This window comes from Polypterus senegalus, chromosome 2, assembly GCF_016835505.1.
Source record: "Polypterus senegalus isolate Bchr_013 chromosome 2, ASM1683550v1, whole genome shotgun sequence".
NCBI classification, from domain to species: domain Eukaryota; kingdom Metazoa; phylum Chordata; class Cladistia; order Polypteriformes; family Polypteridae; genus Polypterus; species Polypterus senegalus.
In genome coordinates, this window is record NC_053155.1 from 107267962 (window position 1) to 107295717 (window position 27756).

General features: G+C 36.0%; 1 protein-coding gene across 2 annotated transcripts in view; it reads right to left on the bottom strand.

Moving 5' to 3' along the window:
* Positions 1-1166: 1166 nt before the first annotated feature.
* cep126 (centrosomal protein 126) overlaps positions 1167-27756 on the bottom strand; it is a 106363-nt gene continuing 79773 nt past the window's right edge. The window contains exons 9-13 of one of the 2 annotated variants that reach the window (XM_039744340.1): positions 27243-27327; positions 25097-25306; positions 21358-21422; positions 20011-20133; positions 1167-1211 (exon numbers count right to left, since the gene is read on the bottom strand). In XM_039744340.1, the coding sequence (XP_039600274.1) occupies positions 20032-20133; positions 21358-21422; positions 25097-25306; positions 27243-27327 (462 nt within the window). In that variant the 3' untranslated portion in view covers positions 1167-1211; positions 20011-20031. Of the gene's footprint in view, positions 1212-19725; positions 20134-21357; positions 21423-25096; positions 25307-27242; positions 27328-27756 lie in introns of those variants that run through there. The other variant, XM_039744339.1, reaches the window with a different exon arrangement.

Below are 27756 nucleotides of genomic sequence, written 5' to 3' on the forward strand. Positions count from 1 at the left end.
GAAACAAGTGCTAGATGTCATGAATAGGAACTTCCATGAGAGCAAACATGTGTGAGGCTGAAATAATGCCTCACAAATGGTTCAGTGGCCAGGCTAAGCCTCTTTTAACAGCCTGGAAAAAGCCTCACCTCAATAGGCTTAGTTCACACTCAAATGACCTGCTTGAGGTTTTGCAGGCCTAAAAGAGATGAAGACCCAAAATATCCTTGACATTTTTTTCAGTTTCAAAAAAAGACCAATAAGAGGGGGGTAACTTCAGCTGGTGCAAAGATGGTCTAACAAAAGAATCTTTATAAAATGAAGATTTATTTGAAAAATATCAAAAGAATGTAACAAAAACTCTACAGAGCAAACAGAGGAATTGAAAGAGTTGCCTAAGACAGAGCAAAATAATAAAAAATAACAAAAACTTAAAAAACCCAAATATAATCAATAATGCTCACACACCAAAAGACCTCACAATGATTCCCCTGAACTTTCGGTCTCTACAGCCTTTATAGGACTGGGAAAGGTTACTAAGCAGAGAAGGACAGGTGCCCCCGCTTCCTGGGGTTTCACCCACAAAGAACATGGAAAATACTCTAATTTAAAGAGACAGTGCACCAATACATAATCACATATGAAACCAATAAAAACAACAAAAACATGAACAATAAAAAGTCAAAATTAACAAAAACAATAATGAAACATAAAATACACATATCTTCATCTCGATACAGGACATTGGTAAGATAGATTTTTTAAAAATAAAGTAAAGGAAGGCAATATATTACCTGCCACTATCAACATGATGACCAACCTGAAGCCAACAAGCAAAAGGAAACTGTGCTGTCTAAAACACAGCTACTGACTAGCCAATACACACGTCAAATGACCTTTCAGTACTGACAACATGTAGCATTTGTACTTTTTATTTAGATACAAACTTTTTATTTAGATAAAGTAAACATTATTATTTTGTTTATTATTGATCACTATTATACATTACCAAGCATGGAGCACATTTTTTAGGTATACAAGCTTTGGCTTTGCTAATACTCTCACCTGAATGCTGACTCTCTTTTAAGCATTACTATAGAGTGCAGGCTCAGAAGACCAGAATGGGTGCTTAGCAAAGTGTTAGTGCTCCTTCTGCTTTCTTCAGTTCTTCTGTTTTCTTGTTTGGGCTCCAGGGATCTGCTTTGAAGTGCATCAACATGTCTAGCATGCCTCTGCGTGTAAAACTAAAAATTAGTGTACACATCATCACCTACAGTACGGACAGTTTAAAATTATATATTGTTATCTGCAACATACTGTACCTGTATTTTTTTAAAAAAAAGATTAGAGTTTTGTTTTGCATTTAAAGAAATACAACACTTTAAAATCACATGCAGGTGAAAATGTTAAAAAAGTGTCAGTGCATTCTATTGTAAAATATAAACATTAATAATCCAAGAGAACATACTGTAATGGTAACATGTGATTAGACATTATCACTTAATGAGAAAGTGTAGTTAAAACGACACTGGGTAACTGTCAGCAACTAGAGCAACCCCCGGTAAAGCTCTTGCTCGTTATTTGTCACTAAATGTTAATTATCTTATAATGGTGGACATCTTTAGAGAATGAATTAAACAAATTTTGAACAATGGATACTAATGTAAAATTATGTATTAAAGATGTTGGTTTATTTGCCAAAACATAAAAGGAAGAGATGATCAAAGTGAGAACACAAGATATCAAAACAAACTCTGGCTGAACCACAAAGCCTGGCTAACACTGGTTCTAAGATCTTATGAGTCTCTTAGGGTGGCACAACCATCTTGAATATTGTGATTGAAACTCGCAGCATTATTTTACTTTCCTACTTCTCTCTCTCAGTTGTTTTTTCTTCACTGTTGCTTTCTGTTTTTAGGTAGTGGTCCTTGCCATACCACTTACACAGCAAACTATGCATTTTGCTCACCAATGGCTTTTTGTCTGTCAGGCCAACATGTTACAATTACAGAGATCCCAAATCTTCTAGAAGCTCTGGAAGTCCTCTGGAAATAAATGACTTCTTCCGAACTCCCACAAGTGATTCCCAATCACCCGGAAATCCCTCTTCCTCCCAATTACTTAGGCAATACCCCAGTACAACAAAAAAAAGTCTTTAACATTTCTACTATTCTTTACTCTCACAGAATGAATCCCTTTGTAGAAATTCCCTCCAGCATTTTACTGATGGTTCCTTTACTGAACATATGCTACACAAGCATCCGAAGTGCGGCACTTGGACAAATCATGACAAAATGGAGATGTACCCTAAACAGGAAATATTCGGACGCAAGCGTCAGTAGGCTTTGCGGCCAAGGAACCAAGTTACCCGAACTATTCTATAACATTTAAGTAATTATTTACTGTTCTGATGCTGATCTTTCTGATCATAAAATAGGTTAATACAATAGCAATTGATGAGAAGAATTCACAATTAATTTCAAAATTACAGGATTCATCTAGAGTGCTTCTTTCTCTTGCATGATTTGGCTCAAAAACTAATCAGCACATTGTCATCTCATAACAAGCTTAAGTTTTAAGTTTAGTATTTGGTATAAAGGAAAATAAGGAGGACTTTTACAAGAAAGTGACTGAGATTTTCGAGGAGGACAGGTGCATGGACTTAATTTACAAATGAAGGTAAGACCATACACGGTTTTCAATGTTATAATAAATGGAATCAAACTAAGAAAAAAACAATCCAATATTTAAAAACTAAATTTTGACCTTAAATAAAATATTCTTTTGTTTTTCTTGTTATTCTTTTGTTGTTAAAATTGATTAAAGCGTTAGAATTAAAAGCTATTAAAAACAAGTAAATATTTCAAGTAAAGTCAAAATTGAAATCCGTTTTTATACACCACTCTATACTTTCATTTGTATTGAATGAGTATGAATAGTGGAATTACGACAGCAAATTTAGAACACATGGATGGTGCAGAGTAAATGTGCTCTCTCTTGCTGCTATAAATGTAACGTTCTTTCTTAGCCAAATATGTACCTTACCTTTGTGTGTGTATAAAGAATGCTGATGAGATATGAAACAACCAATAGTCAATGTGCATGCTGCCAACTTAATAGTGAATAAGCTACTCTTTTGGGTTCCTATATTTGTAAATCTGACTCTGAAGGAGTCAGTGCCTCACCAGCCATGAACCTCACCGCACATCACTGCTGGTGACATGAGACTGAAACAGTGAGTGCTGCTTCACTTGCGCTCTTGAGAGCTTGCCTTGACCTCAGTTAACCACCAGATGTCGCTGTTCACATTGGGACTGAGGCTTCAAAACTTCAAATCTTTTTCAGCACAAATAGAAAGAAAGCCTCAAAGCTTCATGAGGCTTCATTTTCCCATTACTAGCATATTTTAAACTTAAACAATTACCTTAAACCTGAACCTTTAACAAACTACTACTTGAACATACAATCTGAACCTGAATGCCTTCCTAAAAGGCAAGTTGAAAAGAAGTCAACAAGAAATCAAGGTCAATGTATTAGTTATCAAATTGGCACAGCATATGAGACACAAATGTGTCAAAGTAAAAAATAATCGAAAAGACTGTTGACTTTGAGTACACTGCTGAAGACTGATTTAATTGAAAGAATAAGCATGTCCTAAATAGGCATACATTAAAACTTGTGTTAAACATCTCTAAATACTATCCTCAATTGTTCATCACCATCAACTACTTGATGATTATACTCTGCACAAGTGTTTTTCAACTGGTGCGCCATGGAAATAACAGTGTAGTGCCCCTGAGAGAAACACGCTCTTCATGTGGTCAAGACCTGTTTAAGGAGGATGGGACTACTTGGAGAAGCTGACATAAAAGCAGCTCTGTGATTGCCGTTTTGCAGACACAGCACTAGAGAGCATTTTAGCTTCCAGGAGACATGTCGGGGGTACGTATGCCTAGGTGCATGTTCGACAGCGACTCTTACACAGCCGAACGATAGTGGGCATAAATATTGCCTTTGTGGTCAGTGGAGTGAGGCAGAGAGAAGACTGGATGTACGAGTGGACAAAGCGACGAAGAAGCTGTAAAATGCATCCAAAGAACAGTATTCACTAAGTGCTGTGTCTGCAAAGGTCAATCTCCAAGATGCTGTTTTACCGCCCCCTGTCCTGCCCCTTTGGACAATTTAGCACAGGTACAGATTTAATTGTTTTGTGTTTGGCAGAATCATAGTGTGCCTTGTAAGTTTTTAGGTTACAAAATTTGTGCCACCACAGGAAAATAGCTAGAAAACACTGCTATCCCTACATCTTTGCTTATGGCACTCTAAAGAAGATCTCTGTAGCTGCTGTCTCACTTAAAAACTGACACTGTTCATTACTTGCATGGTTATGTTGCATTCTTTGCATAAATTAACAATGATACTGCAAACTGGAATAATGGGTAGAGATAATCATTACACTTCTGTTTCATTGAATTTTGTCATTATATTAGGGTAGTCAGCACTGTAAGCTGGCTGGCAGACTGGCGAGTTAAATACAGGGGTAGCAGACACTTCTTTTGATTTTAGTGCCACTCAAAGACAACTTATTTAGCACTTATGTGAAATATTTTTGATTTGATCTTCTTACAGAAACATGAAATAAAAAAAAAAAATAAAGCGTAATTGGTACCTTCACACTTTATCTGCAGCATTGCACCAGGACTGCCATAAATCCCCCTCCCCACCCCCTTTCCTTCCACTCCCCCTCACCTATGTCAGTATGTATAAATCAAGAAAAAGAACATCAGTACTATGTATTGACATGTGGCGTTTCATTAAGAATTGTGCAATAAAAAATGTTAAACCTTTAAATGAAAATTTTATTTCATAAAATGTTAAAGGTAGTATATAAATATGGTACTGGATGTGTAAATAATTCTTTAGGTACACACTAAATTGTATTGTTTTGTAGTGTAAAAAAAATACACGAAAATGCTGCCCTGACAAAAGTACTGCCTGAGGCATTTGCCTCGTTGCTGTCCCTGGATGCAACAATATTTAACTTGTTGAACGGGCAACATTAATTGCAAAAATTAATGTGTTAACTGTCCCAGGCCTAACATAAATATATATGTATAGTATTTAATATAAATTTGATGTGAATAGGCAGATTCCAGGTGTATTCCTCAAATGAATTAAACCAATTTAAGTCCTGTTTCATGCTAAATTGATTACTAACAGAAATGGAAAAACAATACTTGTCAAATACTGTTTACCAGCTTTAGCCCATTACAGCATTATGAATTAAAATTGCAATTCAGTTTTGGAAAATGCAAAATTATTTTGTATTTCTTCACAGAGTGCATCATAAGGACATTTCAACATGTTTCTTAACAGCACAGCAAAAGGAAAGTATAAAAAAGGTGACAAATCATAGGTGCAGTTGACATTTTTTATTGTACAGTAGAGCACAACCTGCCCTTTCAGATAACGACAGAATTCAGTGGTCAGCTAGCACATGACAATCTTGGGAATTTGCTGTCCTGCAAAATCAACAAATCCATCCACACACCCTGCTAGGATTTTGAGGTATTTGGAGATCTCTTAGCCAGGAATGCTGTATGTAGTTATAAAGAATTTTTAAAATAAAGAGCATTAATTGGAGTAATGATGCAGTAGTTATTGAATTATATAACCAGAATTGATCTGAAGAGGTGGGATACCCCACTGCTCCCCTCCCCCTTCCATAGCCCCACCCACTCATCCCGTAAACCCATTAGTGATGAGAAGTTCGGATCATTTTACCGACTCGGATCTTTGTGTCTCGTTCAGCAAAATGAACAAATCAATTTTCTTGTCATTTCGTTCAATTCTGTTTCCGCCTCAGACTGCATACTGTACTAGGTTAAGCTTATGGGGCTGACACGTGATCAACGAACGACTCGAACCCGAAAACTAGAGAGATGAACTAATCAATTCTGTTTCCGGCTCAGACTGAGTTGGTTAAACGTATGGGGCTGTCACGTTATGAACGAACGACTCGAAAAACCCGAAGACTCGAAACAAGTGAATCAATTCCAATACAGAAACTATAGGAAGTTGCGCAAATGCGCATGCGCAACTGAACGAATCACTCCCATGAGACGACTCGTTCTTCCCGAGTTACATTAAAGATTCGTTAAAAATGAACGAATCGTTCAAGAACGACCCATCACTAAAACCCATCCCTGAAATTCGTTCATCAAGGCTAGGATGTCTGCTGTAAAAATCTTTTTTTTTTTAAATCAGGTAACGTTCGTAAATGTGAATATTATTTATAAAATTGTAAAAATAAATTAAATATTAGGTTTCTGACATATGCAAAAGTTATGTTCATTTTGGAATAAATTTAACCTGAAACAGACTGCGCGGCCATGACCAAAGGGCGGGACAAATCGAGGGTTGTTGGAGGTTCGAGCACCATTTACCCCGGAGTCAGTACACAACACTCTGACTGAAATTAAGAATTAGATCCTTGCCAAAGAACCCTTATTTTCCTAGTTTATTTACTCATCTTTTAGTTGAATTGGCTCTTGCTATTCAAATTTAATTTAAGTGAAGAAAATGTAGTCGTAACAAGATGTGCGCGCTGTGCAGCCTTCTTTTATACCGATGTAGCGAAAATCTTATTCCCCATCCCCAGCACTTTACACGCATGCGTACAATTTTCAACAAAGTCGGCACAAGCAAGACTCTGCCAGCGCGTTCACGCGCCACGCAACAACATACTAGCGCTGCTACCATAGCAGTTGGCAGTTTTGCCTGCAGCAACACGACGTTGTAAATAAAAATGCGTAAACAATAAAGGCAAGAATTAGAACAACTAAAATTGTACAAAATCAGTACATCAGGTTTTTACAAACCTAATTGATTTCTAATCTAAAATACTAATGCGCGAAGAAGTAACAAAACAATTCTGAGAAAACGACGATGGCATCCTAACAAAACAAACTCCTTTCCTTAAAAGTATTTGTGTATAATGTTTTGAAACATTTATGACATTTGCAAATCGTATCTTTGATCAAATTTCAAAGTTGCCATTCTTTAACTTCAATGAGTTTAGCAATAAAAGCTACGTGTTTTTCATTTGCAAAGCAAAGGCGCATAGCTGCTTTAATAACCGCTAATCAAGATGCCGCATTGGGTGGTCAGTATAAACAGAATTGACTGAATATCTGATCATACTCTAAAAGAGAAAACGTGATTTAAAATAGTTTTTAAAATTGTTCAGAATCGAAACATTAAACTGATTGAGGCAATGCACCCTTAAAAAAATGTACAATTTTATTTTTTTAAGATTTTCGTTAAGTTTTAGAAAAAGTATATTATGGGGTACAGTTACACAGGGCAGAACAGGCTGAAGTGATACTAAAGTTTATTTAGATTTTTTTTATGCCCATATAATTTTTTTGTCTCTCTGGCACAATATAAAATAATCCAAGATGAAAATCATCCTAACACTATTATTATAATAACTGGAGAACATATTTCTGAAATGAAACGACAGGAAACAATATCAATCAATTAAAAAAGAATTTTCAGAGAGTAATTGTGGTGGTTTGTTCATTTTTGTGAATTTCAATATGCCACTGGGAAGCCGTTGAAGCTGGTTGGTGTCTTTCCTACTCATTAGTCAAATTAATTTCCTTTTCCAGATTAAAGGCTTGCGGAAATCACAAATGAGTAAATTTCCTCTAGAATAAATCAATTCACTTTTCAAGGTTCTAGTTTTCACATGTAAATAAATGTAATTATTTAATTAAAAAATAATGGTGGGGGAAGGAGCATCAGGATCATTTTAAATGGTCCTTTGTAAGGAAAGGATATATTTATTAATGCATGGGTTTTAATTTTTTTTACTTATATAGCATACTTAGAATGGATCAGATTTTCTATTGTAACAGAAAAAAAACATTCATCCATCCATCAATCTTCTGAACTTACATTTTCAATGACAAGGTGGTTGAAACCCATAACCTTACACTGGATTGGATATTACTTCTTGACAAGTTATAATCAATCCCATAAACAGTCATTATTAACAACTTTGGGATGTGAAAAGAAACCAGATTACCCACAACATGTTAGCAGACTTGGGGAGAACATGCAAGCTCTGTGAAACGGCAATCAAACCGGAGGTCCTGGAACTGGGGAACAGCAACACTAGCTGCTCAGATATTGCCATACTGTAGCTGTTATAATATAACTCTTTAATCACTTTTAAGCATTATAACCATATTAATCTGTCCACCAAAGTATGTAGACGTGACATGGTAATTATTTATTTGTGAACGCCAGGGAATGTCACAGAAATAATAGAGAAAACCGTACTCAAATACAAGAATACAATACAAATACAAGAAGTGTTAAAATTAAATTTTGTCAAAGACAAGAAAGTGAACCTCAGAATGAAATGTTTCTTCTTGTTTATTGTTTCCCCAGAGTATATAATACACCACTATTATAATCACCTTGCATTACAAATTATCAAAACTAAAAGGGAAAAAGGCAACATTTGAATGTGGGAGTCACCAAACAGTCTTTGGCTGATGTTCTGAACATTTTTTTAATATATTTTATTAATGATCTTTTTAAATTTAGGCTTCCTCCTCCTTTATTAAAGTGCAGAAACATTCCTCTTGTGGAGCTGGTTCTAACATTATTATTGTAAAATCTCTGGCTGACTCTTTTATTCAAGGCAACTTAAAAGATCAGGGGCCTCATGTATAAATGGGGCATACATACAAAAATGTTGTGTACGTTCAAATCACGATGTATAAAACCTAAACTTGGCGTAAACCCATGCACATTTTCACGGTAGCTCCAACCCTGGCGTACGAAAATTGTCTGCTCGGTTTTGCAAACTGGTGGCACCCAGCGTCAAAGCAGTGCTACTGTTCCAGTGTGGTTTCCCATTCTTTTTTAGATCCACATCCCTGATGCTGCTTTATAAATACAATGAAATTGCCACATTGGATCATCTTTTTCCATATTACTCTCACTGCACCACTCGGAGTATTTATATCACTGTATATGAGTGGGGAATCACAGCTCAGCAGCTGATTGGAAAGAGAATTATCGGGATACAGCATCTAGCACACGCTGCCTCAGCCATGCTGTCTATTGAACTGCTCTCACATGGCAAACGCTTCAAAGCCTTTCCTGTATGGACCTCGCGGTTCAGAAACAGTTTCATCCCAAGAACTATAAACACACTCAATCAGTCCATCAATTGCTCCTTGTAGAACGCTTTGTACTTAAAAGTACAATTACCTCACTGTAAACTTGTGATACAGTTATAATATTGCACAACCTGAGTCACTTTATAAAGCGCCTATTTACAGTACATATGATGACGATATCATTTTAAGATGAAATGCAGCAAAGTATGCTTATTATATTATACAGATAAAACTTTAACTTAATTTAAATAATCTATATTGTTAATAATTAAACATGTGAGGATACGGTGCCGCAGAGCTGATGAGGAGCTGGTGCTCTGTTCACGGATTGTTCCTGCCTTGCGCTGTATTCTTGCTGGGGCTGGAGTGAGAAGGGAAGGATTGATGAAATTTCAATGTTCCTTAAAAGTTTTGAAGAATCAGCATTCTAAGCTTACAGATGGCTTAACATCTATTACAGAGCTGATTATGTGGCGATTGGTTACTTGGAGAAAGAAAAGGAAGGACGGGAATTAGAGGTTAGTATGTTTGAAAGAGACAATACTGCAGCAATAAATTATTTCATTGAAGGTCGCGCACAGTGCAGCAAGCATCTTGTGTGATACATGACAGCAAGCATCTTGTGTGAGGCATGAACAATCACTGCCACCATGTTCCCATGTTTAATAACATGCTTTAACTCCAGTCATCATGAAAATGATATCAAGTATACATCTCAGTATTTTAATTATTCAGACAGCTGTAATATCACGAATGTAATGGATTCTGTGTCCTGTCGGAGGAAGAGAAAGCCTGGAAGCACGTAGTGATTCACATACATACAGCACATAGAAGATCAAATACAAAACAAAGCATTTAACGTGCTACTTTAGTTACGATTGGATTTGAGAAACTAGTAAATTATAAGATGAAGTTTATGATGTTCTACTTTAATGACAAAAGAAAAAGTGGAAATTTAGAGATTAAAGTTGACATTTTGTGCTTTTTTTCCACTGTGTGCCTATTTTTTTTTTTCTCTGTACCCAAATAAGCTTTCATAAGACACTCAGATGGTGGGCTACGGCTCACCTTTTCACGGCGACTTTGATATCTAACTTCTTTTTTATTCCGGGCACTGTGCGATTTTGTGAACTTGAGCTTTCGAGTTTCTCCGACACTCTATGTCACTCGAACAACTTCCTTTTGTTGTTTATACCACTTCTAAAACCAAAAAAAAAAAGTTAATTTGTCCTTGCCTCCACTTGGTATTCGCTGTGCTTTTGCCATTGCCTTTTCACAGAACGCTGAGCTTAAGGGTTATTTATATTGATTTGCATATTCAAAGAGGCATAATTCTGGGAGGAGACAGGGCGGGACAGCAGGCGTGTGCACAAGCACTACTTTTCATGCTGACTGGGATTTATGTAGTAGAAGAACGTGGAAGTTGGCATTTGGACAGATTTATGCATGTGGATTTTTTTTGTACACAAGCACATTTACACTTTTGTTCATACGCCATGTTATAGTGTGAATTCTTCGCACTGCGTTATGCATGAGGCCTCAGGACACAATACAGTGGTTTACATATATCTTCTACAATTAGATCACAGGCAGGTTAGGTGACTTGCTCAGGCTCATGCATTGTTGTAGTGGTGTGGGACTGAACCAGTAACCTGGAAGTCCAGTACACCACATTCTCTCCATAAAATGGCTGCTCTAATTTTACATGCTGGCCATGATGCTGTTACAAACAAATATATTGGTGTTACTCAAAAATCAAAATATTTTAATCAAGAACTACAAAATCCTGTACTTGAATTTTAGCTTTCCATTAAATAAATTTGGAGCTAGCTCTGAAATAAAATGGTTTTCCACTGCCAGTTAATACACATATGTGCTTTGCAATGTTACCTGCATCTTTAGAAACAACTGTAATGAACAAAGACACTTAAAGATCAAGACAGAACAATACAATTAATATGTTACCTGCATCTTTAGAAACAACTGTAATGAACAAAGACACTCAAAGATCAAGACAGAACAATACAATTAATATATAAACAAAAACAATCTGCACAAATAACATAAAAAAGACATTACTTATTGCTGACAGTGCTGAAAATAAATTCTACACAGTGAATTAGCCAGTACTATGATCCATTTGTGTCTGAAATCAAGCAAAAAACTCAACTACAGTACAGTGGATACACAGGTTGTGTGTAATAAAAAATGAAACCAAGATAAATCATGTCAGAACGTATTCCACCATTACAGCAAAATTACAACCTATACAAAGGTGAAAACAAATCAGAAACTGTTTAGTGAAAAAAGGAAAAAACATCTTACAAAAGCCTTGTTGCATTAGTGTACACACCCCCTAAACTAATACTTTAATTTTTTAATTAATTTTATTAGTCTTTTTTGGCAAGTCTATCAGTTTGGCACATTTGGACTTGGTGATTTTTGCCCACTCTTCCTTGCAAAACATTTCCAGATCTGTCAAGTTACAGAGGGCATCTCCCGTGCACAGCTCTCTTCAGGTTACCCTATAGATTTTCGACTAGATTAAGGTCTGGCCTCTAAATATTGACCCTCCTTTGATTAAGCCATTGCTTTGCTAATTTTGATGTATATGCTTTGGGTCGTTGTCATGCTGAAAGGTGAAGTTCCTCTTCATCTTTAGCTACCTGTTTTGGAGCTATTCATGATTCCACCAACTTTGACTAAAGCAACAATTCCAGCTGATGAAAGGCAACTCCAAAGCATAATGCTGTCTTTTTCCACTTGGTTGTGGGAGACTGGGCATACCTATTTGCAAAATTTAGCCAGACTTGGATATTTTTCTTTGTGAGAAAAGGCTTTTGTCTTGCTACCTTATCCTACAAATCAGACATATGAAGAATTCAACTGATTGTTGTCACGTGTAGGGAACAACCGGTACTTGCCAAGAAATCCTGCAGCTCTTTTAATGTTGCTGTAGGCCTCTTGGTGGCCACCCCGACTAGTTTTCTCCTTGTCTTCTCATTGATCTTGTAGGGACATCCTGATGTTGGTAGAGTCACTGTTGAGCCATATATTGTCCAGTTGTTGATGACTGTCTTTATCACGGTACATGGAATATTTAATGCTAAGGATACTTTTTTGTATCCCTTTCTTGATTGATATCTTTCAATGATGAAATCCCTTTCATGTTTTAAATTAAAGTGAGGCCCACCAAATTTTGCAAACTAAATAAAAGGGCAGACTCAGTTATAGGACATATTCTGGATCCCCAGGAAGTCACAGTGAAGGAGAGAATTAAAACAAAACTGAGTGCCATTAGGAACAATGCTGTGTATATTCTCTCTGATACACTAACCCTGAGCCAAGTCAGATGTCTAATTTACTTTTTAATCTTCTTACATTTCAGTTATTCTGTTGTGTGTTCAGACCATAGACAGACAGACAGACAGACAGACAGACAGTCTATCTATCTATCTATCTATCTAGTACCTCTGAAAATCTGAGACAATCTTTAAATTTATCTTACTGACTTCTCAAAAAAGTCAATCCCCTTCTTCTTCCAGGGTCACCAACCTAAAGGAGGTTGAAAACAAGCTTTTATTCCCATAAGTGTGATGGCAAGACCAATGAAATGTATTTAATTTCAAAGATGACTCACACCGTTCACAAATGAGGTAAAATAAAATGTACATGTATATTCAAACCTTATTTTTCAGTAATTGATTTGTTTTAGTATATAGCAGGTAAATCTGGTTGAGAGAAATTTGTCTAATTTCTGCCCATATTTAAAGCTTCCCACCCAGTTTTGAAGGACCCCTTTCCCTAAGCCCATTTCTAATGTAGTTTCAATGTAACTTTGGTTGTTGGGTTTTTTAAATGACCACAAATTCACACACTTGCAAAAAATGCACAATACATCAACTTGAGCCGTGCTTCCCAGTCTGGTAAGAAAAAAATTTTAACTGGATATGGAATACATTAATTCTTACATATTTTTCCACAAGGTCAGAATACATTTACTGTTCAAAAGAAGAAAACAAAAGAGAGAAAAAGGAAATTTTAAGTTGTATATACAGTGCATCACCAAATAAAGGGTGGCATGACCAGGCAGCTAAACTGTATCAATGCACTGCATTTTTCTGAAATGAAAAAATGTTAACTTGATCAGTCTTTCAAATAAGTGGTGCACCATGTTATAACTGTACATACAGTATAACATTCTAGGATAAGATTGTCTACAAATGGTGAGTACATCAAAAGCACTCAAAATTATGATGCACAGATTGTATTTTATTATAATATAGATTATTATTGTAAGCAATTATTAAAGTCAAAACTAAGCAATCTATATTAAGGATAAAACAGTCCACATTCAAGTAAGGTGAAGCTTAATATATACATTGCACTAAGGAGGCCTTATTTAGAGTATTGGATGCAGATTGGGTCTCCATAATACATAGAAAGCATAGTAGAAGCAGGGCCAAAGAAAGTCTGTAGAAGAGTAACTAGATTGATTTCAGAGTATCAGCCAGGAGTGAATGGTGTCTTTTCAGTATAAAGCAATCCAGTATTAAGAGGTAACATACAATATAATTGCTTAAAGGTATGAAGGGGGTTAACAGGGTGGATTTCACTTGAGTTCATCAACAACATCAAGGGGGCTCAAATGGAACTTGAGTAAATAAAAAATGTTCAAAAACATAACAATGTCTTTTTATTACACATAAAATAAGTTACCAGAGAGTGTGGCTGATAGTAGTACTGTGGAAGCATTCAAATCTAGAGTTTTTTTGAAAGACTTAGGTGAGTAGTCTTTGATGAGCTAGGTGGGACCGAATGGGCTATTGTCATCAAAACATAGTCACATATGTTCTAAGAAAATAGATAATGAAAGCAAGTATGGTGATATGAATATTTAAATATGTGTACTGTTTGTGAAAATTCGAGAATTTCAATCTACTGAATATCTTACATTGAGAATATTTTGCATAGATCTATTCTTCATGTGACAAGGTGTGATTCTACAGAACAGTGCTCCATTACGTGCAGTGACTTGAATTTAACTAGGGGAAAGCTGACGTTTACTTCAATTAACTGTATGTTTATGTAGGACTCTTTACAATAGCTTGGGCCTAACTGAACAGATCAGTAAAATAAACAATTTCATAAAAATGAACATTTAATTCAGAAATTATATGTATTCAATTAAATACAGATAAGGATTTGGCTACAGAACAAGTGCCAAAGGAGGAAAGGAAAACAAAACATTTTTGTGCCGCACATTTTTGGTTGAAGATCAGATCTGCTAGTCCATGATCCTCATAAAAAGTGAAACACAAGAGCATAAGAATTGTCTGTGCACTGAAGATTTTGCTGAACAAAATGATGTGCCATCACCATAATTGTCTTTCAGTATAACAAACTGCCTTTCTGGAGCTGTCAGAAAGGTCACTCAAAGAACATGATACTCCCTGTCACACCTGGCACAAAGCTGTGTGGTAGGGTCAGCCTGTCCATTTACTGTAGTACAAACACATCAGACCTGTCAGTGACAAGTCATGTGGCAAAAAGGAATTAGGGGGAAACAGGCGTTGATGTGTGTGCTTCCCATTGTTTTCAGCTCTATGGAAGTGCATGTACTATTTCTTCTCCACTCCCTCCTGTCTTACATTTCACTGGCGTGCAGTTAAAAGTGCTTCACATGCACAGACACACTACCACATATGCTATAAATACACAGGTATTACCTTTAAGTAAATGTAATAATATTCTATGCATCAAGTCTGGACTGCTGCCAGAGAAGCTTGCAGCAACACATTTCTTAGGAAATCTCTGTATGCACTTAAGCCTCTTGACTAGCACACAGGTTAACCAGAACACGTACTTTCATAAATGAAGTCATAATGAAAAACCATTACGACTACTGTATTCATCAAAGAAAACCATAATGAAGTATAGAGTTTTCTGACACTGATGTGAGTAAAACAAAAATATGACAAATAAATGCAGCAAACATTGCTATTTCCAGCCTGCTACTAATTAAAAATGCTGTCACAAGGATCATACTAGAAACAGCATGTTAAGGCTGTATGACTCCAATTCTTAAGTCTCTGCAATGATTTACAGTTAAGTTTTGGGCCAATTTCAAAAACCTGTCACACTTGTGAAGCTTTACATTGCTTAGGTCCCATTTACTAATTAAACAGCATTAATGCATTTATTTCAGAGCATAAAATGTGACTCCCACACACTGGTCTTTAATAATTTCAACAATATACAGTACATGACTACTATATGAGGCTGACCCATTATTTTCTGCGCCTTCAAACTATAGGATGATCTCCATGTTAATATTAGGAATGCCAGTTTGGTCCCAGCATCTAAATACTGATTACAACTTTCATAATACAATTATGTAATTATTGGCTTTTCTGAAATGTGTCAGCCATTATGATCAGTTTTTACTAACCCTTTCCTATTATCTTTTAATTTTTGGTATTTAGCCACACTTACCTCGCTACTACTTCAGGCCAGGGAATCAGACCTCAGAGTGGTTGTGAAAAACAGGGCACCAGCAGTCACTGAAACAGACCATCATACTTTGCTACAGTTCAGCATGTCATTTATCACATCACATCATTCTCAGACTTGCCTAATCCAATTCAAGGTTATTTCAGGGCCGGAACCCATCAGGAGGAAAACTGAAGTACCCAGGGGAAACCCACACAGACATAGGGAGAATGTTAAAAGTCCACATGGACGATAAGTTGGCATATGATTCAAATACAGGACACTGGCACTGTGAATCTGTAGCACTTACCCAAAATGCCACACCACCGCCTGACTTCAGTTTGCGCGGTACAATTTTACAAAATGCCAGGTAGGGACAGGGTGGTCAGCTTGCCTGTGTTAGCTTCATTTTGCTTATTTCAAAGGACCATGGTTCCCCAGGGTGAATTATGATCAGTAATGATGTAAATTGGAGCTTATATTATACTTCAGATGGTTGTTGGTTATATTATGTTTTTAGCCAGTGTTTTTGAATATATTATCTATTACTGTTCTTTGTGTTATTTGCAAATAAATGGTGTATTATAATCTGCTTTTTGTTTTGTGTATTAAATTTGTAAGTCTGAATCCATAATCTGAACTTGAGTTCATTGAAAAGTGTAATATAAAAATAAACTGAATTTAATTAAATTATTTTTCTGCCGTCCTTAAATTGTAATTCTGTCAAAATGGTCTGAAATTTGTCAGAAATTGGTGTTGGGCCATCATTTTGGATTTGATTTATCATGGCAACAGGGTAGCGAAATGTTGCATGTTGATCAGAAAACTAAGAATATTCTCGTACAGTGGGCATCTATAACTGGTTCCTGCTCTGTACCTATAACTTCAGGGATACTGCCCAGTTCCCTACGACCCTAAAATACAGTAGATTAAAATGGTTCACAAAATGAACGAGTGAATAGAGACTTTGGACAAATTCTGCATTTGGTGATTCTCCCTCATTACAGAATAAGCAATTTGCAATTCTACTGCTTAATGAAAGAGGCTGAAGCAATGATACTTGGGATTTCTTTGTGATATTTTTTTTTTTTTGTTGCCAAGTAACAAGAAAACAAAACCCAAGGTGAGGTAGTGTAAGAAATGTGCTTGTAATGAAGATATCACATGTATTGTAACTTGCTCTGGTTGATATAAACAGGTGGAGTAAGCATATGCCAGTTACAAAACGCTTATGTAATGGCTCTTTATTATATTTCTTTTTTGCTTTTAAAGGAGGGTGCATAGATACCTTGAGTTATCGTAAGCATTTCAGTACATCACAATTTTACTTTTAAAGCTTGGGACTTACCAGTGAGTCAACTTACCAGTCTGTCACCTATCTTGGTGTGACACTCAGCTTTGGCATTTTATAACTGCAGCACATTCTAGTGAAGCCTGAATGTTTCTTGACACCAAAGAACTTGGCAATTTCACTGCAATTCTGGATTGTTAAAAAATATTTGCCAATGATGCATAATATATTAAATATTGTTTCTGTCAGTTTGCACCTAATTTTATCTATTGTTTTCATTTTACATTAAAGTATGGCTGCAGAAATGAAATACATGGACACCTAGAAAGCTTCTGATATAATGGGAGTTAAAAATATTTCTTACAGCATTTACACCTTGGCAAAGGAAAGGATTTAGCAGTTACAGTAAATTGCTATTTGATGCAATGTGTACTGGGAAGAGGTATCTTGGCTTCTATACAGTATAACTCCATTGATTAATTTAGAATTGTGGGGGTCTGAGCAAGGATGTCAGATCTTATATGTAGCAAAGACAATCCCTGATATGGTATGCCCTGGAAAATGGGTTTCTGGCCTTTGTAAAATATCTTAATGCTATTAATCTACATGGTCTGCAGTGCTTGTGAATTCATACAGTTGCTACAAAAGTGTTTGATCCTAGAAGAATAATAGAACTTCCTTGCCAAGGACATTACAACATATATGACAAGGTAAAATAAAACATAAATTAGTCAATCCAGTCATATTTTAACATAAAAGATCTGTTAATATTATGAAACAATACAACCAACAATTGTTAAAAACCTTTTTAAATGGTTCAGGCTATTGATAATTATTACCATAATCATTCTATTCCAATTATATGATAAAAGCAGAAAAAAACTGTTAATATGGGGTCATAGCAGATTAATAAATCATGAGCTTATTAACCATTAACATCATCCTGTTCCTCTGTGAAATATTCAGGAATGCACAGAATTCTTATATACCTACAATAATCCTCTCAAACACTGTTAATCCAATTTAGGTCACATCCAAATGGACAATGTAGAATGACCCATGACCTTACCCTGTGGGAAGAAATCTCAGGCAGACATGGGAAGAACATGCAAACATCACACAGAAAAAAAACCAAGACACAGTAAGGCAGCAATACTAACCACTGGTCCACCTGTGCCACGTTACAAAAATGTAAGGTTTTTTTTTTTGTGGTTTTCAACATTTTAGCAGTTTTAAATAATAGACCCTGAAAATAAAGCATGACTTAAAGGTTTAAAAGAGTTATTGTAACACAGATATGTGAAAAGTTAGAGGATGAATTTGAAAAGGTTATCCACCATCTCTCCTTGTACCATTGTACATAAATTAATCAACCATGAATGGGATATGGGAAGAATAAACTTCATACAAACTATTTGACTGGACTAGGAACTTGTAGTAAGTTATTAAAATTATTATTACCTATTTAAAATTGGCTGAGGCTTTTATCCAAGGTGACTTGGACAACTGGGAAAGAGTACAGTAGTTTACAATTACAATTGAGTTTGGTGACTTGCTCAGGGTAACACTGTGGGTCTGACTGCAGGGCCATCTTAAAGTATGGACACAATGGGCACTGTCTTCTGTGTCCAGGAGTGTAGAGGTCCACAGTGTTGCTGATGCCTATGTATGTTTCTGTTTTGCTGTCAAAACAGGGGCCCCAGCGCACTACTTTGCCCGGGGGCCTATAATGCTGGAAAGAAGACCCTGGTTCCGAGACAGAAATAGAGTTGTGAGGTGGCTGCACTGACCGCGAAACCAACATGCGGCCAACAAAACAATGTATTATATAAAAACAACAAGCCAATAACATTGTTTTATTTAAATAATATTAATAGATTCTTCAATTACTTACAAAATTTTGATCATAATGTAAAATCAGTTAAAAAAAATATATATATATATAAACCCCCCCAATGTTATTTACATTTTAATAATGAACCCACTGTAATGGAAAAATATACTCATCTCCATTTTAAAATTTTTATATTATGTACAAGAACCTTTCCACAGACTCTTATCTGAGTTAAAATGTATCGATGAATGTTTTAAACAAACTCACAAAAGAATTCCTACATTATAAAGATGCAGGTTATTTTTCCACAGTTGATTTTCTCTTTGTGATGGGTGGTATTTTCAAACAAACCTGTAAACACATGATATAATTTGCATATAGGGCAAACTTTTAAAACAACCGAACATAGGTCATAGTTTGAGAAAAGGCTATAGCCAGGGGTCCTCAATCCCAGTCCTGGAGGGCCAGAGCGGTTTTTGTTCCAACCTGGTTGCTTTATTAGAAAGCAATTCTTGCCAATAATTTCATTTCATGGCTTTAACTCTGCTATGTCAGGTCATTTTCATATCCTGGATTTTATTCCCCTTTCTAAGGAGATCATCCAAATGATTTGAAGGCTAAAACGGAAGTGTAATTCTCAGTCCTTCACTTTTTTCTTCACTTTCCTTCCAAGTATTTCATTAAACCCAACAGTGCTTGTTAAATACACACAGGTGTCAATGGTAACAAGCTAAATTGAGAAATGCTGGTCTCTTTTGTCATTTACATGTTATTTCTAATTAGGAGCAATTAAAAACCAAGAATACAGCTGTTTAAGACTAAAATAAGCAATAATGGTTCAAAATCTTAACAAGTGAGACAACTAGAGCTTCTTATTAAGCAGCTGGGCTGGAGCAAAAACCTGCAGCCACTGCAGCCCTCCAGGACGGTGATTGAGGACCCCTGTAATATACTTTTCCCAAAGACCACTGTCATTTTGTGTATGTAAGGAGTTGTTTCAATAAATACTATTCTCAAACATATTAACATTAATGTAAAAAGCCTTATTTGTTATCTGCATTTAATAAAAAATAAAGTGCTTTATTATTATTTACAAATCAAGTACAGCACAGAAAGGCAATTCTGTAAATAGCATACTCATTTCTGGGTGCAATTAAAATAATTACAGTTGACAGATGGTACCTTTTCATAGATACATAAAAGTGAACACTAACTTCATTTAAGAAAAAGCCTTGCTATCGTTTCTGTATTGGTGGACAGCTGTCAGAACCAGTGACAAAATTCTTGTATTGGACAGCTGCCTCTCCTGCTCCTGACAGACCACCTTGACCTGCAGACTAAAAAACACAGGAATTTGATAGTTTTCCAAGTATTACAAGACATATAAGCAAAGAAAAAAAGACACTGGGAACTATGGTTTAACAGAAAGAAATAAAAAACTATGACTTACAAGCAAAATATATAGATTGAGTAAATCTGTCTCAGAGGAACATGACAGAAAGACTTAAGTCTTCATTTATTAAATTTAAGGCCATATTGAATTCAAATAAGCAAATAACCTTGAACACCCCAGGGATGCCACTCTATGGTGATGCACATTCAATAAGACACCCACAGCAGTGTATTGACATCTATAACCAGAGACACCAATTAATGAGGATGTGGTGGGACACTTGAAGAGCTGGAGAAAACACATGTTGGCATGGGGAAAGCATGCAATGTCCACCCATTCAGTGACCATATAGGGATTTGAGCCTAGTATGCTGCTGATGTGAGGCCACTAGACCACCATGGTGCCTTATAACTAAAGTCTAATACATGAAAAATATGGCAAACTATTTTTTACTGTTGCAAAAAAATCACTCTTACAATGTATACAGTAATGCCTAGATTTTTACTTTCTAAGATGTAGAAAAGATAAAGCAAGTTCAGAAAATAGTAGAATTTAAGTCAGAATGATTCATATCACCTGAGGGCTTTCCAGGCAACTTCCCACTGCTACCAGCTCTCTACATCCTATCTGATGACCCAAAGCTTTATAGGCGCTAGAGGCAATGCTACAGATCACTGGTGTGCTCCTCCCATGTTTACGCTTAATCCCTCCATGAATGAAAATCAAGGAGTCTGGGAGTGGCTGCATTGTAAACTAAACTGCTGCTATCAGAAATTCAGTCATCCATCAATTCTTTAAACCTATAGAGTTGTGGGGAGCCCGGAGCTTACCTCTGTACTCGGTGTATGAGCCAGCTCTGGAAGGTTTTCTAGTCCACATTTAAGCACACTCATGCCCACACCCACAATCACACATAACCAGTTCTGTTAAGCATTCTAAAGTAACTAACATGCACATCTTTGTGTTATGGGAAGAAACTGAAGTGATCATAAAATAACCCTGGAGAATGTTCAGTTATATATACAGCAAGTGGGCTGGGAATTGAAGCCCTACTAACCACTGTGCCACCCACAGAAATAAAAATAGTAAATAAAATCTCACTGAAAATATAAAAAAAAACAATTTCAGCATGATTGAATATAATTACAGGTCAAGAAGTATAACTTACCAAAGGAGCAGATATCTGCAGCACACTAGCAGCAGATGGATTGCCCCCAACAGCTTCTTGGACATCTATAAAAGAAAAATTAAATGTCAGCCACAGTTGGACAGAAATTCATCTATTTGCTAAACTTTTTGTATTCATAACACGGTCAAGAGCTGGAGCCTATTCCCTGCCCTGCCAAGCCCAGATAAAACACAGCCTTCAATGCAGCACAAATCCTTAATTTATTAATCTTATCTGTTTATCTAGTACAACAGCAACATTTCTATCTTTAGGAGGCTGAAACAATATTTGTAATAGGAAGAATGTATTATGTCTATTTGTTGAGGATAATTAATTATTTCCAAATGGTACATTGCAGTGGTTTTGCTATTTAGATGTCCTTTTTAGCCATATTATTATCTTTTTGAAGGTTGCACTTTCTCGTCTTATCTGCTCTTCCTGCTGAAGTGTCACCCATTGCACGACTGCATTCAGGTTCTAATTTGGGATCCTGAGGTGGTTTGTCGTGTGGTGGGTGTGGCAACACACTGTATCAGTGCATGCTCCCAACCTCTCTCTATCCTTCCATTTCTGAAACGTGTATGTTAACTAAACTGATGAATTTAACTTGAGCTGGTATAACTGAGTTAAACTGTGTGGTAAATGTGCTTGGCGATGGACTGGCAACCAGTTTGGGTTTGGTTCCTGCCTTGTGCCCAGTATTGCTGGAATAACCCCACAACCTTGAATTGGAGTCCGTAGGACGGACTACACTTTGTTATATGCTGCTTTCACACTGGTTAAGCTGACAGAGCTTTAAAAATAGTAGGCCAAGCCCAGTCTAATCTACAAAGTGATAACTAGCAGGAAAACCCTAATACAGAATATTTATTTTACTTTGTTTCATTTATTGAGGTTAAGATTCAGATTACAGCCTTCATACAAAAAGAGAAAGAAAGATGAGAGCCTTAATTATAGGATTAAAGTGCTGCGCCACCCTATCCTCAGCCTTACTACAACGCTTTGATTTAAAGGTGTGGTGCCTTAGGGATGACTCCATTGGAATCTTGATTGTTTCGGTGGGGTCTAATTAGTTGATACCTTTTACAGTGACCGACATAATTGACTCAACTTTAACAGATATGCTTGTTTTAATTAAACTGACTAAAACATTTAATTATGATATATTTCATAATTTGTTACCATGAGTGGCAAGGCTTTATATTCGCTTTTGTTTCATGTCTGGGGTTGCCATATTCTGCACTGTTTAGAGCTAAAATGGTGCTTCATGCTTTGTTATGTATTTTCACCATTTTTCTTAAAAATGATCTCATACTCCTAGACTCTTGCTTTCTTATTAGTATATACAAAACATCCTATAATGTATTATTCCTGTATATAAAAATCAGCTCTGTCTTCCTATTATTGAATAATGATACTTATGTTTGTTTGTAATGCTACTCATTTCCAAAAGGGGTAACACAAATGTCTGGGCATCTGGGAGGTTATCCCTTGTACTGCATCTTCAGTGAATTTCCAAAACGGTGGGCATAAAGCTTAGAATGATGATTATGAGGTGGCAGCACTTCAAATTATTGCATAGCTCACACACACTTCTGATCAGTAGTCTGATGGATCTAATGAAAGCAAAAGCACAAAAGAAACATTAAAAACAGTCCTCACACCAGACAGCTCAGATAGCACAATATTAAAATGAAGATTGTGTCTATGTACTGAATCTCCACTACTGCTGTAATTCTAAAAGGCGAGTTTTCAGCAAAAACGTACATTGTGCCGGCCTTCACACTGTAACAATGCCTAATGACACCAACACCAAAAACAAAATTAAAATGGTCTCTAGGCCATACTTTTTTAATGAAGACAGCATTATACACAATTCGGGCAAGGATATATAATGTTAAGTCAAAACGTACCTGCAATAACTTTAAAAACATTAATATAGTAAGAGTACAATGTTAGTTTTGTAAAAACCATGTAATTGGCATAAATCACTGTAAGCAGTACCAAACAAGGAAAGGTGACCTAATTTTTCTTCATCTGTGACACTTGTGTAGTCATTCTAAAAGTTCCAGTCCATTTATGTATGCAAAACACTTTCCATACTGTGCTAAGTTGACAATGGTTCTGTACTCTTGATAGACCTTCAGCCCACAAAAAATGGATAAGAGCATCCTGCTCTTCTTTGGTGCATGTGAAAAGGGTAGTGTGCATGTTAACAATGGTAACACGTCATTGATTAAGCAGGCTAGTTTAGACATGTTTAGCAGCTAATTACACAAAGCAAAGCTCCCAAAGGCACGGTCACTTAACTATTGCTATGGCCAAAAGCACAAAGAAGGTAAAATATTATTGCAGACACTTTTTGACTAACACAAGTACGGTTTATCTCCACTTTTCTGGAATTTAAAAAAGTTGTTCATGGTCCAGACAATCATCACAATATTTGGCAAAATAAAACATATTTTAAACCAGCTCATAGTCTTTCATTTGGCCTACAAGTCGAAATTTTGACACATAGCTCCATGAGTACAAGTAGTAATTCAAGGCTGCTGTACTGGTCAACAGTCATTTACTGTCACACTTTGGACACGCTTTGTGTGTGTGTGGACACAATGAAGTGTCATCATGTGGTCATTACTGAGACAGAGCTGTAAAATAAACCAGGTACAACAATGGTCTGCAAGAGATGCTCTCACATCTTGCTCCAATCCACATTTTTATTGCAAAGTCTGATGATCAAGAAGTAAACTTGCAAATACAAAATTAAACATCTGCCAGCAGATTTATTTAATGGAAAACTGTGATTTGTGTGTTGTGATTTTTGCAAGTTGGCACTCTGTCTATATCTCACTCTTGCTATGTCTTTAAAGACACAACTGTTCAAATCAATAATCTTTTATTTTCGAAACCAAGAGGTACCATAGAATGATTTAGGGAGCCACATAAACTGTTTAAAAATAAAGCCAAGCTGGAATTATTATCTATTTATCCAAAGGAATCATGCACTAGCTTTTTTATACTGGGTTGATTTAAAATATTGTTTGATAGTCTTATATTTTAGTTGATAAATTTTCTCATACTCTCAGTCATAAAGGGTTAATTCAGTTAGCCTAGGGTGGTGGAGAGGTAGGGCTGCTGCTGCCTTGTAGAAAGGAGAATGGGGTTCCTGTCCCAGGTTCACCCTACATGGAGTTTACATGTTCTCCCTGTGTAGTTTTCCTCCGGGTGCTCCAATCTCCTCCCACAATTCAAAGATATGCAGTTTAGGTGTACTGGCAATACTAAATTGACCCTAGTTTGTGGTTGGGGTGTGTGTGTGGACATGTAATAATAATAATAATAATAATAATAATAATAAATTTTATTTATACTGCACTTTATATAAACGATGTCAAAGTGCTACAGAGTAAAATAAAGTAATAAAACAAAAAAAACCTAAAAAAAATACTTCAATAATAAAATATCTTTCTAAAAAGATAAGTTTTTAAATCTCATGTCCAGGGTTTGTTCCTGCCTTGAAGCCTATGCTAGCTAAGATAGGCTCCAGCACCGCCCTTGAACCTGTTCAGGACTAAGCAGATAGAAAAGAATAGTTAACCTAAACTCCATGTCTTTCATATGAGGTTGTATACTGTGGACCCAAAGGTACCCTGTGAGAATACTGAGATAACATTCACACAATTCCTGTGTTGAATAAGCACATAAAATGCGAAGTGGAAATCAAACAGAAGACTTTTACGTTGTAGTCTTTGATTTAGCCGGTCCAAAGAATGTAACAATTTCTGCTCTTCCATAGACAAAGAACTGAGGCCAAGGTGCAGTGCTCGGTGCCGCAGGAATGCGTATTTTTGTGACTGGACCGTTTCCATGGCAGCAAGAATGTCCTCATCTGCAACTGAGGTATCAGCCAGATTTTCTGCCAGCAAAAACTGAGCCGTACTCTCAGAAACTGTGAAAACAGCAAGAGAAAAAAAAAAGAACTTAATAGAACATAATAATTTGAGTATATCAACAATTGCGTGATAGTGGTCGTGCTTTTACTTAAAAATATTCAAACAGCAAGTAGTTGACCATGTATTCAAAAAAGGGTTTTAAAATATAGGGTGGTCCAGATCTAATTATGCAGATCCAGATCGTCTGGATGACTTTGATTTACGCGGGAACGATTCCAGTTCGGCGCCAAGACAATTCTTGATGTCGGCAGTTCGCACACTTCTCAATGGTCCAGGATTTTTTGGGCGATTTTCTAAGTAATAAACTTAATAAGTTATAGCGTAATGAAAATTGCATAATTAGATCTGGACCACCCTATATAAAAGCATAAACTATAACTCAGAACAACACAATTTCATTTACTGTTTTCTTCTCGTACTACTTACCTATTATAGGATGTACTGTATTTCTAATTTAGAAAATGATTTTAAAAATAATAATGTAAAGACAGATAAGAAAGGAAAAAAAATAACTTTGCAAATTTCAGTATGTTAAATTCCATTTTAACAGGTAGATTCTGGCTGAGACATGTAAAGTGTGGAATTTTATACTGTATGTTGTTTCATGTTGGAATGCAGTATAAAAATGCAGCTCTATAGCTGAAGTTTGATATAAGAAAATTGGTCAAAATATTTAATTATATAATAACTTCAATAAAGTGTACATAATAAAAACTGGGCATAGGAATGCATCAGAAAAAGATCTAGTTGTGTGCATTTCTGTTTCCCACACTATTGAAATGAGATAGCATCTCAGGTTGGGTACAGAACAGCAAGTGAATCCCATAAACGAAAGGGCATGTCCCACTCTGACAGGTTAAGGAAATGAAACCCCCTGCAGTCTTGAGGATTGAAGACAACATAATTATCAGCTTCATCCAGGTTTATACATTTTCAAAAGCTAAAATTAGTTATAGTAAATCACATACTCAAGGATTACTGGTAGAAATTAAGAGGAAGCATATTCAAGACAGAAGCCAGAAAGCATTTTTTCACAGAAAGGATTGTGGGAATCATGAAGAAACTACTAAGCCAAGCAGTTGGAGAAGAGATCCTGATGCTCACTGCTGAATGAGATATCCACACTGCTTAGTGACTGAAGCTACTAAATGGTCCTCATTCATCTGTATAACTTCCTACATCTTTGTTAAATAATGTATTCTTGGTATTTAAATAGGTGGAAAAAATCTTCTTACCAAAGGCAAAGAAAATTCTGGAAACAAAACTCCTATCATCAAAAAAGAGTTAAAACGTTTCAAAGAAAACTGAGAAATATTTTTGTAATCACAGACTATAAGTTATTTAATGACACAGTTTCCATACTTACATCTATTTGTTTTCAGATGCTAGTTTTTCCATTACAAGACTGGGAAGAGTAAGATTTTATCAAGACTGCATTAGCATCAAGTCTGATTCCCATCACTGGCACATTCACACACACACACACACACACACGCACACACACACACACGCACACAGACACATGCACGCACCAACACCTACTTATAGTGGATTCAGAATGTATTTAGACAACTTCACTTTCTGCGCACAAAGCTGTAATTACTGCCAAAGAGGCTTCTACAAGGTTTTGAAATAAGGGTCTGAATACTTACAGTATATAACTCTTTTTTTTTTATAACACCTGCCTGAAAACATGTTTTCACTTTAGCATTAGGGGTTATTGAGTATAGACTGATTAAAACAAATGGCAGATTTGTACAACACAATAAAGTGCACAGAAAATGAAAGGTTCTGAATGCTTTCTGAATCCAATGTATGCCAAGCCATATTTGTTTATCATGAAATAAATAGCTTAGCATCTAAAAACAGATTTATCAATTTCAGTTACTCATCAATTTTAATTATCACTTACATCACAAATACACATTTTACCTTTTTCGGGAGAGACAGAATGCATGGGTTGAGCCGGATCATTAGCAGATGGAAAAGGAATTATTTGGAGTGTTTGTACAGAGCCCTAAAAAAATTAAAAACAACATATATATTATGCATTGAACTTCATTGTCTATTTTTCATTAATTTTCTGTTTAGCTTTATGGTTACCTTTATCATTAGAAATATTCTGATTTACTGCTATACACTAAATATTTACTATTGTATTATAGTTCCTGTATTATTTTTGTGTTCAACACATCACATTAGAGTGAAACTGCTATTATTGATTTACTACATTAAAAAACACCACGGCTAAAGTATCACACAGGTTCAAGCACCTATTTTCCCATTTCAAGTCGCTCACCAACTTCTGCACATTCTTCCTGTGTATACATGGGTCACGAGCACTCAGGTCTTCCCCCACATGCAAAAGACATTCAGGTTAATTTCACTGGTTTCTCCAAACTGACCCTGTTTGACTGAGTTTGCCCTACAATATACAGGTACCCAG